Genomic DNA, 14,233 nt, shown 5'->3' on the forward strand with positions numbered 1-14,233 from the left:
CACCACTCCCATCACCTCCACCACCACCACCCCCACTCCCATTACCTCCACCACCACTCCCATTACCTCCACCACCCCCACTCCCATTACCTCCACCACCACTCCCATTACCTCAACCACCCCCACTCCCATCACCTCCACCACCACTCCCATCACCTCCACCACCACCACTCCCATTACCTCCACCACCACTCCCATCACCTCCACCACCACTCCCATCACCTCCACCACCACTCCCATCACCACCACCACCACTCCCATTACCTCCACCACCACCATCACCGTCATCACCACCACCACTCCCATTACCTCCACCACCAGCACCATCAACACCACCACCACTCCCATTACCTCCACCACCAGCACCATCAACACCACCACTCCCATTACCTCCACCACCAGCACCATAAACACCACCACCACTCCCATTACCTCCTCCACCACCAGCACCATCAACACCACCACCACTCCCATTACCCCCACCATCACCAACAACACCACCACTCCCATTACCCCCACCACCACCAACAACACCACCACTCCTCCCATTACCCCCACCATCCCCACCACCACCTCTCCTTGCATAACAAATAAAACGGGGATAGGAAATCAAAGACACACACACACACACACACACACACACACACACACACACACACACACACACACACACACACACACACACACACACACACACACACACACAAAGCAATACTTGTGTTTCCTTCACTCTGCACAATATTGACACTAGTGTGATGTTCACCTCCATCGTCTCGGCACTACAAGCCAGGGCACAAGGGGTTTGTTACTGGCAGCTGCTTGGCACGTCGTGCCCATTAGCCTGTGGTCACATCAAGCCTCCTCCACTTCTCCCTCACTATATATTTATTTATTTATCACACTAAACAAGATGGCACCGCGGGTCACATGGACGTTGAGATCACGTAGACCCTCCTCTAAGGAGGACTTCGTAGGTTCAACCTGCGTGACCGCTCAGTCCCCCACTGGACCAAGACCCCCTCTCAGGGCCAGACCCTCGTGGTGCTAACCCTGTACTAGGTCAGCCCCTTGCAGTGGCTAGCGGAACAGGCCTAGCTTGGCCCTCCGCTTCCTCAGATCTGGAAGCTAGGCTACGTAGCGTGCTCCCCCAGCGTCCTCCTCCTCCTCTGCTCCCGGGCCTCTGGGCTCCGGGCGCCCACTGGCGTCACGCAACCACTCTGCATCAATATTTCAGCCCCCCCCACGCACGCAGCCGCAGGGCTATCGCTTTACATTAGCGGTGGTCGTTTAGCTATTTACCCTACAGAGTCGGTTGCCATGGCACCCCCTGGCGGAGGGGTGGGGGTTTCCATGGCTATCTGGTTTATGTATAGTCCATATTTGAACAGAACGATACTGATACAGAGGGTGGAGTCCAAACCAAAAACACCACAAACCTTTACGGTTCTGCTTAATGAGCGGTGCCTTAGCTAGCAAACGCCAGCGTATCAGGTGGCCAGGAGAGAATGAGGGTGAGAGCGTGAGAGAGAGGGAGAGGGGGGGGGGGAGAGAGGGAGCGGTGTGGCATGGTAACCTGGGCATCTTGTAATCGTGCTCTCAGGTGACCAGGCAGCTTAGCCCATTAAACTCTCTTCCCCCGGTGCTGCTGCTTCCAGAGGCTTCCAATATCGCCTGCTAGAGAGCTCTTCAGAGAAGTTCATGGTCTGGGCTTCAGAGGTCACCCCCCAACCCGTTAATGTGCAACCAATATTAACGGGGACAAAGCAAAGGTTTACAGATTATTGATAAGATTTGTATTGAAAGCCAAATGGATGACTGATGAGTGGAAGCTGGCCAAGGCCTTGTCTACTTCCACTGAGAAGTGTGCATGTGACTCTTCAAGCTGCAGCCTGACCCGTGGTATAACAAGATATTTCTAGTCTATAATTCGTTTCTGGGATGTTAATTTAGACTTTGACTAGTGGACAGGCGTTCTCTAAGAGGGAATACGCGTTCCGACTGAGCAGCTCAGTGTTTTGGCTGTGCCCACTCACCGGAGCTCCCCTCGGTGTCCGTTCCCATACAGGAACCTTCGTAGCGGCTTCCCAACAGAGTTCGAATGTTATGTAATTAGTTCTGCAACACTTTTTGTCTGACATGATTATTTAGATGGTGTTGATTATTTAGCTTGCGACTTGCGATTATTTATTCTCGTTCTCGATCGTCTGCCTGTCTCCTAAAAATGGCGCTGTTTATGTTGTGGCTGTCTCAGGTTCTACTCGCGTAATCATACATCGTACTCGCGTCATATCAACCGTATCCAATCAGCATAGACTAGTTAGGAGTGCCTCAGAAAGCTCCTACCCCGAGGAAGGTACTATCTGATCCGCTAACTGAGCTGCTAACTGTGGAGTTGGGTTGATGCTCTCTCCCAAACCACACCCGTCGGCTCACTAGAGGGAGACGTCCCTCAGTCGGAACGTGCCTTATGTCTCCAGAACATCCTTGTTTATCTCTTGACGCATCGTATCCAAACCACTTTCGGTGGTTGTATGTGGTGTCCAGAGCTTTGTAGTGTGAAGACACGCCTCTGTCCTCCAGGCCTGGTGACACAGCATCAGCCCGCACCCCCCTCAGGTCGCAGAGGAACACAGAGGCCTGATACATGAGGGCCCCGTGGCCTCTTAGTTGTGTGTGGGTTATTTCACCCAAAAGGTTCTATTGAGGGCTTTGACCTGCACAAAGCGTTTAGATTAGCAAGCCCCATACCCCACATGGCCTTAGCTTCCTCCATTTAGTTTCAAACGTTGACTTCATCATTCAACAACGGATCGCTGAGATGACTCGTGGAAGTAGATGGATATAGATCACGGTCATAATCATAATCGGTGTTTTATCACCCGGTATGTGTGATTTCAGAGACTTTTTTTGTGACCTCCAATGTGCCTCAACTGTGAGTAGCGCAAAGTGTGTGTGTGTGTGTGTGTGTGTGTGTGTGTGTGTGTGTGTGTGTGTGTGTGTGTGTGTGTGTGTGTGTGTGTGTGTGTGTGTGTGTGTGTGTGTGTGTGTGTGTGTGTAGGGGGGGAGGGGGGGGCTGTCACCTCGGTTTGAAGGCCAGCAGGGCTGGGACCCCTGCTGGCCGCTAAACGACACCACATCACCTTAGATAGCACACACACATGCTGACAGCGACGTTTATCCCTTTGTATATGTACCATACAGTTATGTCATCGCTGCAGTCTAGACATTAATAACCTCAGCTCCATTGCTATCGCCGTAGAACAGTTTGTCATCGTAAAAAACGAAACCTTTAATCTTGCTGATAAGATATCCCTCCATCGCCGCCTAGTGCCCATTAGTACAGTCAGTATGACGTGGATGGGGCTCACTATCTATCTTTTGAATTACTTGAGCATGGAATTGGGTACGCCATAAGAACGAGTATTCAGGTGTTCAAATGGCAGGTTATTGGTCAACGTCTATGCCTCTTCAATTAGTTCTTGCAGCAATATTCTTTCAGCATTCAGAAACATCGCTGCCCATTGTTGCGTTCCATAATCTGTTTTTGAAGAATCTGTACAATTATCTTTGCGCATGAGTAAACCAGTGATGGTTGGAGAGGACCAGGCCTGAGGCCCGGTCCTCTCCTTCAGCTCTCCTGTCTCCTCCTCACATACCAAAGGCCTGCCGGCTAATTAAGGCCTGAAGGAGCTGACACACACACACACACACACACACACACACACACACACACACACACACACACACACACACACACACACACACACACACACACACACACACACACACACACACACACACACACACACACACACACACACACACACACAGGCCCGGATGATTGACTCTACTGTGAGATAGACCCAATCTGGCGCCCCCATAGTTTACACTATCGCCGCCTCCACACTACGGATCAATACGCGCCGCTTGCACAGAGTAAGCACTCTAATAATCGTGCTCGCTCTCTCTCTCTCTCTCTCTCTCTCTCTTTCTTTCTTTCTTTCTCTCTCTCAGAGTGTACCCCATAAAGGAGGTTCCTGTTGACACGGCGCCCCTGACAGACTGGCTATACCAGAGGTTTGTGGAGAAGGAGGATCTGCTGACCCACTTCTACGCAACGGGTGGGTAACTGTCTGTTATTTAAACCCGTACGCCTCGGCCCGTATGGGATAGTCCCTAAGGGCTCTGTGTGCGTCCTGGCGTGGTTTCTGATCGTCCCCTCCGTCCCCAAACAGGCTCCTTTCCTCCCGCCAAGGGGCAGAAGGAGATGCCTTCCCGGGCGATGACCCTGGACCCGGTGTGGCTGTGCTTCATCCAGTCGCTGGCCTTCGCCTCCGGCTACATGTGGTACCGGGTCCTCCAGTACGCCTACTGCTGGGTTTTCTGAGCCACAGTCGCCAGGGCGACGGCCTCCAGAGGGACCATGGGAAAGACTCAGGATCAGTGGGATGTGTGGCCCAGTGTTGTACTAGACCCCCCCCCCCCCCACCCCCCCCTGCCCTGCCCAACCCCGCCACCCCCAACCAATCCCTCCCCAACGATGGATGAATGTACATTTGCGAAAAAGCCGGAGAGACACTGGTGGGGGGGGGGGGGGGCATCATAGAAAAGAAGTAAACGGAATAAAACTACACATGAATAAGAAAATGAAAGCCCACCCAAGCCTCTTATAAGGCTGCTCATGTTTAGACACACACAAGTACTGACTCTCACACACTCCACCGGCCCGCCCCAGCAGGCGGCCCATCCTCCTCTCTCACACTTGTCGTCAAAAGTAACGCTTTAATGTTTACATCTCCACCCCCCCCCCCCCCCCCCCCCCCCCATCACATATGAGGCTCAGGACTCCCCCGGGAGTATTTTTTCGACTATCTGTCAATCTCCCTGGGCTTTACCCGTGATAGTTTTACAGTTAAGTGTGTTTGATTGTGTGTGTGAGTGTGTGTGTGTGTGTGTGTGTGTGTGTGTGTGTCTGTGTTCTGAAGTTAGTAAAAAAGCGTAATGCCTGCCCTAAATCGTACGGGCCGGACCAGAAGAAGCCCCTTGGATCCTGCTCTCTGTCTTAGTCTCAGCCTGTTGCCATCGGTATTGAGCGCGGTGGGGGCTGCAGAGACCCCCCTCCCACGGCCGACCAGCGGGGGTCTCTTCATTGCACTAAGGATCCATACTGCCCACCCCGTGTCCCCCCCTGACGACCCCCCTGGGAGACAGACCCTCACCTGGAGCTCTGGACGTTTTTTAATTGCTTTCAAAAGAAAAAAAATCTCTCTTGCTCTCTCTCTCTCTCTCACTACACATCTATTGGCCTCCATACGTTGTGCTCCCTGTGACGAGGGCCACAGTGTGTGTTGTCATTAGGCTCCGAGTTCCCCCGGGAGCGAGGGAGGGCTCCTGTTTACACCGCTCGGCCCTGAAGGGACGCTGGCTCTCACGACTTCGGGTTTGGGCCCCGAGGCCGGTGCCCGTGTGCCAGGCCCGTCCCGGGGCAGTGGCCACGGCCACAATCAGTGGCCAACGACTGCATGACTTCAACGAGGGCAGAACTCTTGCCAGCTCCAATTTCCCGCTACTGGAGAAAATTGCAGAGGACCCCCCTCCTCCGCCCACTCCCTATTAAGTGTCTGCCCGCCATGCACAGGACACACACACGCGCACACACACGTGCACACGTACACTCTCCAACCATGTGCAGCTACACAAACTAAGAGTAGCTGTCCGACTCGAACCCACGCCAGACTGAAGGCAGCGCCAGAGAGGTGATTCCTACTGGGAACGCCTAGTTTTACAAATATTTAAGCCATACGCTTAGTGTCGTTTAAGGGACAAGGACAATGGGGAAAGGAGGGTGGGCAAAAAAGGAAAAGGATCATTCTTAATAGAAAAGCTTACCCTAATGTTCAGCATACTAAAACCTAGGTGTCAGTTCTGTAAATGTACAGCATAACCTGCCTATGTGAGTGTGTTTGTGTGTGTGTCTGTGTGTGTGTGTGGGAGAGCGCGTGCGTGCGTGTTTGTGTGGTTGTCTTTCAACACCCCCTCCCTCCCCGAACCAACCTGCTCCCTGTTTATTTTAAATTTTTTATCTATACAAATTAATGTTGTGTTGCTCTGTGGCGTCAGAGTGCGAGGACAGCTCACCGTGGCGGAGTGTTTTCATTTGTTTTAAATTACTTGAACCGTCGTACCCCTGTTATGGTATGTTTAATTTTGTACATAACAAAGAAGAGGAAGGATCTCTTTGTCTATCAATGACTGCAAGGTTGTGTCACGCGTCGGCACTCAGCTTTTATTATTTCAGATTGTTTTTATTTTTTTAAATTATCATGAATGTTTTAAAAGAGAAAAAGGCAAGGTTTTCCCCTGTGTCCAGTGTTGTATCTTTCTTTTCTTGTTTTGGGGTGACACCAAACTAGGACGCTACTATATGCCACAAAAAGTCCGTTTTGAGAGACGGCCAGTCTCTTCGTCCAATGACACGCGGGCCCAGTTCAAAGTTGAGCCCCGCCCCTTCCTTCGCCTAGCCCGGAGCATCAAAGAGTGAAAACACTGATGAAGGCTTGTGCATGTAGGATTCTGTGGGATATCTTTGCTTTCCAGCTTGCCCCTAAAAACACGTTTGATGGCTATAGACTGTTAAGAGGCAACCCACCACACAGCCTGGAGCCTAGTCCCATGCTGCCAGTCTACATTCACTCTGATGCGGGGGAGGGGAGGGGAGGGGAGGGGAGGGGGAGGGGGGGGGTACCAACACTGTAACTGGGCCAGGAGAGGAAAGCAATAGTTGTTCCCCTTTTCATTTTTTTTTGTTTGATTTGGGGCGTTTTTGTAAAGGGAAGTTCACACAGGGCCCAGCAATGATGCGGCGATGTTGTATTGAGAGTCAATGTGAAAGGTTCTGACCCTGCTCTCCTGACGAGCAGCAGGAGGAACCGCCTCCAGGGAGGGGGAGATGAAGTGGATACACAAATGCAATGAGGTTGCATTGAAGCCCACCCCTCTCCTTTCAGGGGGAGTATACATGTAGGAGCTGTGTATGAAATGCAGAGGGCTACCTGACTAGGTAGATGTGAAACCCTTTTCGGGGCTAGACTGAAACGTGTCTATTCGTCCTGCCACCCTGAGATGTTCCCCGGTATGAATAGGAGATGCCACAAGTCGTTTATTTTCCATTTTTCTTCCCAAGGCCGCTTTTCCAAAGAAGGCAGAGATGGTGGGCAGGGGGAGGTTTTTCCTAGATATGGTTATAGGAAATGAACACAATAGAAATTAAAAACAAATGATACTAGAATTGTCTGTAATTTTTCCATTTTGTACTTCTCCTTTAATTCCTAGCTACACAGCCATTTTACAACACAGAGACCTTGTGCTGGAATAAAACATCAAAATGATCTTTACCGTCCATCTTTGTTCTTTGTTTTTGTGTGCGTGTGTGTGTTTGTGTCCCAGCTTCCCACTATTGGTTACAATACAACAAACTATTTGGATGGGTGTCATTATTTAACATAATCTTTCATTGAAAGTGCCTTAAGCTGAGGCAGAGAGCATGAAAACGTACATTTGTATTTGTTTGAAGGGATTATTTTAACTGCTGCATGACTCCCTAATTAATTAAACTGACTGGGTACAGTGGCATGGCTCATGGGCCTTGTTCGAGTTCCCACATCGTAATTTGCTGATGTGTGTCCCCAGAACCTGTCTCCGGGTAATTGAAACGTGTGTTTACTCTGCTCCGTGGCTGTTGTTTAAACCTGGGTCGGTATCTGTCACTAACCGCCAGCTTACTCCACGGTGCTCTGATTTCAGCCTGGGAAACAGAAACCCGGTCGACCTGAACCGCTCAGTGCATCACCTCTCCGGGAACAAGAGAGGCTCCACTTGTGCGGTTGTGTATGGCCTGCATGATGGGGTTTGATGCATAGTCCAGCCCACACAACTGTTATTATACACAATACATCGACATTGTATAAGACACCTAATACATGGCTAATTGTTTGCATGCGTCAACATATGTATTTAAACTTCCCCTAAGCTTAAAACAAATAAATCTTGGCGTCAGCTTGTCACATGTCACCACACTACACGCCTGAGTACAGAGAGCCATTAGAGCCAATCACTTCTTGGAGACGTCGCAATTCCACGACTTGAACGGGGCCTGATGCACAAGTGTGGGCATGAAATCATCTGCAGGAGAAGGGGCTGGTGGACGATGGAGGAGACGGCGTCTCCTCCTGACACGAGGAGAGACACTGGCGTCCAGCTGCGCCAGGGATGGCCAGGGTGACCCGCGAACGCACTCCAGAAATAGCCTCTGTGCTCTCGGCTAGGCAGCTGAATGTCACCTAACCCCCACCCCCCTCTCTCCCTCCTCAAGTGCTTCGATAGCACACGTGTAGCCTACGGGGATCACGTTTTGGATGGACATGATCATGTTCTTCAGTCAAAGGCGTGTAATATGTGTAGGTCCACAGCAGGTCCACAATCCTGCAGACAGGTATGCTGCCGATCCCTGGCCAAACAGGTGCACTTCACATGCAAAGACGGACCTAAACTATGACGTGTGTGTGTGTGTGTGTGTGTGTGTGTGTGTGTGTGTGTGTGTGTGTGTGTGTGTGTGTGTGTGTGTGTGTGTGTGTGTGTGTGTGTGTGTGTGTGTGTGTGTGTGTGTGTGCGCGCGCGCGCGCGCGTCCCTATTTTTAAATGACCAAAAAGAAAATCTAAGTTCTGAATGATGATCATTCAGTGCTTATCTAATATACATAGTTTGTCGTAACGATTTGGTTTCCCCAACTTTGCCACGGGATGTCTACTGTTTTGAGCAAGGCATTGAGACTTCGGAGCTATTAATGGGGCCTCCAACTAGGACTCTTCTCGATAATAAATTAAGCAGTGCTCGCCACTGCTTCACTTGCTGTGGCTCGCCATTTTTGATATTTTTGTATCACTGTTTGAGAATGACTGAAAAAAGTATAGACTTTTGATTTACAAGACTAACTTTAACTTAAACCAATACACCACAATAATGATTTGGTTGTATTTTAATTGAGTATGCTTGACATCTTAAATGGGCCATGCCGCACACAACAGAGACATCAAGGTTATCAAGATACAAGGTACGGGAAATACCCCTTTTAATCACTTCCGTTATCGTGTGTTGTAATTCTTATTTTTGAACAACGATGCGCCTCAACAATTACGTCATTCGCTGATCCTGGGCAGGTAAAAGTGTGCGTATTATTGCTGCCACCTAGTGGACAGAAATCAGACATCCTCTTGAAATACCTGCTAAACTCTCGCGGTATCAGGCGCTCGCAACCTGGCAACTGTGTAGTTGTTGTGGCCAATCAGGATTCAGCTTCACTCGAGAAATAACCAATCAGCTTAGAGAGTTCAGGCACCAGTTTAAAAACAGCGTTTCTGTTTTGTTTTCGGCAACGATCACATGCCTACCTGTTTGTGACTCCATTATTATCACCATACAATTGGTTTCACCTAACATCCGCTGGATTTAAGATAAACAAATTGATACGTTAAGGTGTTTCTAATAGTTTATCAGGCCAAGTCCATGGTAACTAAATAGCCTTTCTTAGATTACAATCGGTTGATGAACAGCATGCCTTCTCGTGTTGAGGACTACGAAGTCTTGCATACGATAGGATCTGGTTCTTATGGCAAATGTCAGAAAATAATAAGGAAATCTGACGAAAAGGTGAGTACCAATGCTGCCGAACGCAGCATACCATCCACATTATCTATCTGAATGCACCAGTCTATTGACTGGTGCATGGTAATAATGGTGTTCATTACTGTGAGCACGTATACAAACATTCACGTAATTGTCGACGGTGCACCCTCAAACATCATCATTTTGCTCTCATATACCTGTGTTACCTACAGCTTCTGGTGTGGAAGGAGCTTGATTACGGAAGCATGGGCGAGAACGAAAAGCAAATGCTCGTCTCAGAGGTTAACCTCTTGCGGGAACTTAAGCATCCAAACATAGTACGGTACTACGACCGCATCATCGACAGGACAAACACCACACTATACATTGTCATGGAGTACTGTGAAGGCGGCGACCTCTCCACTCTTGTCGCCAAGTGCATCAAGGAAAGGTGAGGGGGTGGTTGTATTGATGGTGTTTTCAGCAGGTAGGCCTATATTGCCTTCACCTGATATGCAATGCATCAGGTGTATGCAATCAATGGTCATCATTTCTCAAATATCATTTCTTCAAAAAATAAAAAAGGGGTACACTCAAATATTCTTTTATGAACATAACACTACTACACTTCTTGTCTATAATGTAGTGTATATCTTGGGACTGTTTATTTTTGCTAGATGTTTCATTTCCAATACATGCATCCGCTAAGAAGTTTTCCCCTTCATTGTATGCATCTGAGCTCTGTGCATTCGTGGCGCCTCTCCTTCCAGGCGCTATCTGGAGGAGCAGTTTGTCCTGCGGGTCATGGCCCAGCTCATGCTGGCCCTGAAGGAGTGCCACCGGCGCAGCGACGGTGGCGCCACTGTGCTGCACCGGGACCTGAAGCCCGCCAACATCTTCCTGGACGTCAAGCAGAACGTCAAGCTGGGAGACTTTGGACTCGCTAGGATCCTAAACCATGACACCAGTTTCGCAAAGACCTTTGTCGGCACGCCTTACTACATGTCTCCTGTGAGTGGCCTATCAGTCCCGTGATGTGCCGGAGTTCAATTGGAAGTCTTCTTTAGCTTTTCCATTATTTGTTTTTTTCTCTCCCTTTTAAAAGTAAATTCACGTGACTTGACAAAACCGAACATGAGTCACAACTGCTGAGCAGGGAACTGGACAATCTTGTTGAGCACTCTGTTACCCAGGAGAAATAATTGTAGTTGAAAAGCTTGAAACTTGAGCTGAGGCCATGAACTCTTATCTGCAACCAGAGAAACAAAAGCCATTGTCGAGATGTGTTCTTTCATCGAGTATACACTTGAATTTGGACTTTTTATATCCTTGTCACAAAATTGATGGTTATCCATCTACCAAACTGCATCAATGGTTCACTCATTTGGGGTCAACTTCGTTTGGATTCTTGTTAACATCCTTCCGAGTCAATGTTGATCCATATGCTTAGGGCGGGCGTGGAAAAAAGAATGCTGAAGTGTTTTATTTTCCTATGAACACCCAGTGAAAGCTGAACCCTATCCTTGTGCCTTTCTTTTATGACACCTTAGATCAGTGTTATAATGTTGGGCAAGGAACACGTTAATACTCGTCTATTCTTTGATGTTTGAACAAGGACTTTTTTTGTTTTCTCCTGTGTTCTGTTTACCCAGTCCTTAACATCTAACATTCTCCAACTATTTCACAATAATAAAGTCAACAGTTCTAGACAACTTGTTTGTCTTCCATGTCAAATTTAGGAATGTAAAAATTTCCAGAACTTTAACTCTACAACTGCTTTTTTGTTTTTCAGGAACAAATCAACCGGATGTCTTACAACGAGAAGTCAGACATTTGGTCTCTCGGCTGTTTGCTGTATGAACTTTGCGCTCTATCGTAAGTTTTTCCTCGCTCTCTAAATGGTTCTCCGGGATGTTAAATGGTATAGGATGCGGTTTGTAATGTTGATGGGTGTCTTTTCGCCCCGGTTAGACCTCCCTTTACTGCTTACAACCAGAAGGAGCTGGCAGAGAAGATCCGCAAGGGCCAGTTCACAAGGATCCCTTACCGGTACTCTGACGGGCTCAACGCCCTGCTGACCCGAATGCTCCATTTAAAGGTTTGCTACTAATTTGAAGGGGGGGGGGAAATGGGACGGCACAAAGACCATGTTCTCGTGTCAATGCCTAATGCAGTCAAAAACATGGAAGTATAGTCCGTGGCCCGGTCGCGTTCCGATGCATTACTGACCAGTCCTAAAAAAACAACGTTCCCTTTTATCGTCTTCTTGACTCGCGTACTGCATTTGGCCGCTTGTGTTCACTGGTTTGTGGCGGCGCCTTGGCAGGACTACCTGAGGCCCTCGGTGGAGTCCATCCTCCAGAGCAGCCTGCTGGCCGACACGGTGGGGGAGGAGCGGCGGAAGGCGCTGGTGCGGGTCCGCAGGAAGTCCACAGAGTGCGTGGCCGCCGCGCCCCAGGCCGCCGCGTCCCGGGTTGCCATGCCGGAACCGGCCTCGGAGCTCCGACTCAAGGAGCGGGTCTTACGAGACAGGGAGCAGGCCCTCAAGGAACGAGAGGAGAGGCTGGAGCGTGAGTGTGTGTGTGTGCGTGTATGTACCAAATGTACCTGTGAGACTCTGCATAGACTTAACACTACCAGTCCTGCGTTTGCGAAAAACCTCTGGACGATATGGAACCAATCCTAACGTTTTGTGGCATTTCCAAGATGGAGGTCATCCTTGATATGACAGGATTCGTTTGCAGCTTTGGTCCAGGCTTTAGTATCACACTCAGAATTAATTGTGTTTCGAAGGCTGTCAATTGTGGCTACCTCTTCGTATGTTCATGTGTTTTGGGGGTTTCTGTGGTCTCAACTCTTTAATGGCAGAGCGGGAGCAGGAGCTGTGTGTCCGCGAACGACTGTCTGACGTGAAGCTTGCGAGGTAAATAAAAGCAGTTATTCTTGAGCTCGGGTCCAAACTCTTCCAAAGTTCTAATGGGATGCTCTGATGATCCAACCTAACTATCGTCTTATTGATGCTTTCAGAGCGGAGAGTTTGCTGAAGAACTACAACCTCTTGCGGCAGGCGAAGGGCCTGGCCGGGCCGTACTCTAAGGAGATAGGTACGAGGCTGGCCCGTCAAGCCCTGGAGCCCCTGAACCTCGACAAGAATTGAGCCAGAGCGTTGTCCATTAATTATACCTGTGGTTGGTTGGGGGTGGGGGGGGGGGGGGGTGTTAACTTGATGTCATGTTTGTTTTTATATACTTTTAAACCATATAAATAAAGATTTTATTTTGTATATACATGTGCCAAACATTGGGTGGGAGTGCATTGGGAAGAGTCTTCCCATCATGGTGGCGGCCACATGTCGGGTTAGGCAGGAGTCTCTTGAAGACTTTGGATAAATTACAGTTGCACACACAACTTCTTCACAAGTAACTCCACTACTGTCTCTGTCCTAGATCTGGACGAGGACTGCTCCCCTGGCAAGAAAAAGGTCCACTTTGCAAGACGCAGTCAGGAGAACCAGGGCCCTGGCAGCAGAGACTCCCTGCGCTGCCAGGAGCTGGTCCTGAAGAAGAGGCTGCAGGCGGCCGACTCACGGGCCCAGGCCCTGGGGGAGGTGGAGCGGGCGTACCAAAGGAGCAGGCAGTTCCTGGGGATCCGCTAAGACCAGGCCACCAAAATAACAATGTGAAGACTACTGAATCAAATCAAAGGGCCCTGGGTTACCATGGCTTGACAGGGAACTCGTTTTGATCTTTATTTATTTGTAACATAGGACCTTAGTGGTGAAGACAGTGCAGAAGACTGAACCCAAATAATTTCACATTTCAATGTTTGAAGTTTTCTTTTCTTTGAATTTTCCTTTTTCATTCCATTGTGTGCTCATGTCTGTGGATGTCTGATGCATTTTAGATGACCTCCTCTGACTTTTTAGGCCTTTTTATAAATATTACTCTCTGGGTTTGAAGGGTGTCGGTTGGATGTGAATTATATTCCGAGTGCGTTTGTGTGTATGTGGTTTCCATTAAAGAAACCTAGAATGTTTCAAACTTGTTTGGATTTAAGAGAGATAAAGATCCATTATGAAAGGTCAGATTTAACCTAACCAAATGTATTGGTGTCATGTCCAAATTAATATAACAACTAATTTTCTAACTTTAATTTCCAGGTCTTCTTCCTAATAGGATACAAGAGTATTAGCGAGCAGGGGTGTTTCTAGGTTTCTGAAATATCCGGGGCTTAGCCCAGAGGGAAAGGGCAATTTTTTTTGTATGCTTTATTGCAAATGCACATTTTTCCATAATGTTTTACATAAATACACAAAATACACAGTTTATTATAGCTTTAAATAGCTTCCTGACTGCTGTGCTGCTTATTCCCAGACATCTAAATTTCCATTCAAGTTATTTCAGTGTAATATGAATACTAGTGAGACAGATCTTATATATATTTATATATGACTGAAGATAGGATAGGTTAATTCGCTTGAGGTGGTAAACAGGCTGGTTATATTTTTTAATCGTTTATTCTCTTGCCAGATGGACTATCTAGAAGGATTTGGCTACTTTGAGATGCCCCTGG

General features: G+C 48.5%; 2 protein-coding genes and 1 long non-coding RNA gene across 3 annotated transcripts in view; 2 read left to right on the forward strand and 1 right to left on the reverse strand.

Annotated features, from left to right (window-relative positions):
• Window positions 1–7,390, forward strand: part of lpgat1 (lysophosphatidylglycerol acyltransferase 1) — a 33,642-nt gene extending 26,252 nt beyond the window's left edge. The window contains exons 7-8 of the mRNA XM_030344999.1: window positions 4,015–4,121; window positions 4,236–7,390. Coding sequence (XP_030200859.1) covers window positions 4,015–4,121; window positions 4,236–4,387 — 259 coding nt within the window. The 3' untranslated portion in view covers window positions 4,388–7,390. The remainder of the gene's footprint in view (window positions 1–4,014; window positions 4,122–4,235) is intronic.
• LOC115534208 (uncharacterized) lies at window positions 4,799–8,610 on the reverse strand. The gene is made up of 2 exons (XR_003974298.1): window positions 8,556–8,610; window positions 4,799–4,972 (listed from the first exon to the last, which is right to left on the reverse strand). It is a non-coding gene; the product is annotated as an uncharacterized LOC115534208 (long non-coding RNA).
• A 790-nt stretch (window positions 8,611–9,400) lies between these two features.
• Window positions 9,401–14,005, forward strand: nek2 (NIMA-related kinase 2). The gene is made up of 9 exons (XM_030345276.1): window positions 9,401–9,706; window positions 9,895–10,112; window positions 10,432–10,672; window positions 11,454–11,536; window positions 11,633–11,759; window positions 11,988–12,231; window positions 12,530–12,584; window positions 12,689–12,765; window positions 13,108–14,005. The coding sequence occupies exons 1-9, from the start codon at window positions 9,602–9,604 to the stop codon at window positions 13,314–13,316; spliced, it is 1,359 nt and encodes a 452-aa protein (XP_030201136.1). The 5' UTR covers window positions 9,401–9,601; the 3' UTR covers window positions 13,317–14,005.
• The last annotated feature ends 228 nt before the right edge of the window (window positions 14,006–14,233 follow it).

Source organism: Gadus morhua, chromosome 21, assembly GCF_902167405.1.
Source record: "Gadus morhua chromosome 21, gadMor3.0, whole genome shotgun sequence".
Taxonomy (NCBI): domain Eukaryota; kingdom Metazoa; phylum Chordata; class Actinopteri; order Gadiformes; family Gadidae; genus Gadus; species Gadus morhua.

Bases quoted from the DNA above. Each gene is read 5' to 3' on its own strand.
- nek2 (XM_030345276.1), top strand. From the start codon at position 9,602: ATGAACAGCATGCCTTCTCGTGTTGAGGACTACGAAGTCTTGCATACG. The intron at 10,673-11,453 runs GTGAGTGGCCTA...TTTGTTTTTCAG, and splicing joins CGCCTTACTACATGTCTCCT to GAACAAATCAACCGGATGTC. The intron at 12,585-12,688 runs GTAAATAAAAGC...TGATGCTTTCAG, and splicing joins TCTGACGTGAAGCTTGCGAG to AGCGGAGAGTTTGCTGAAGA.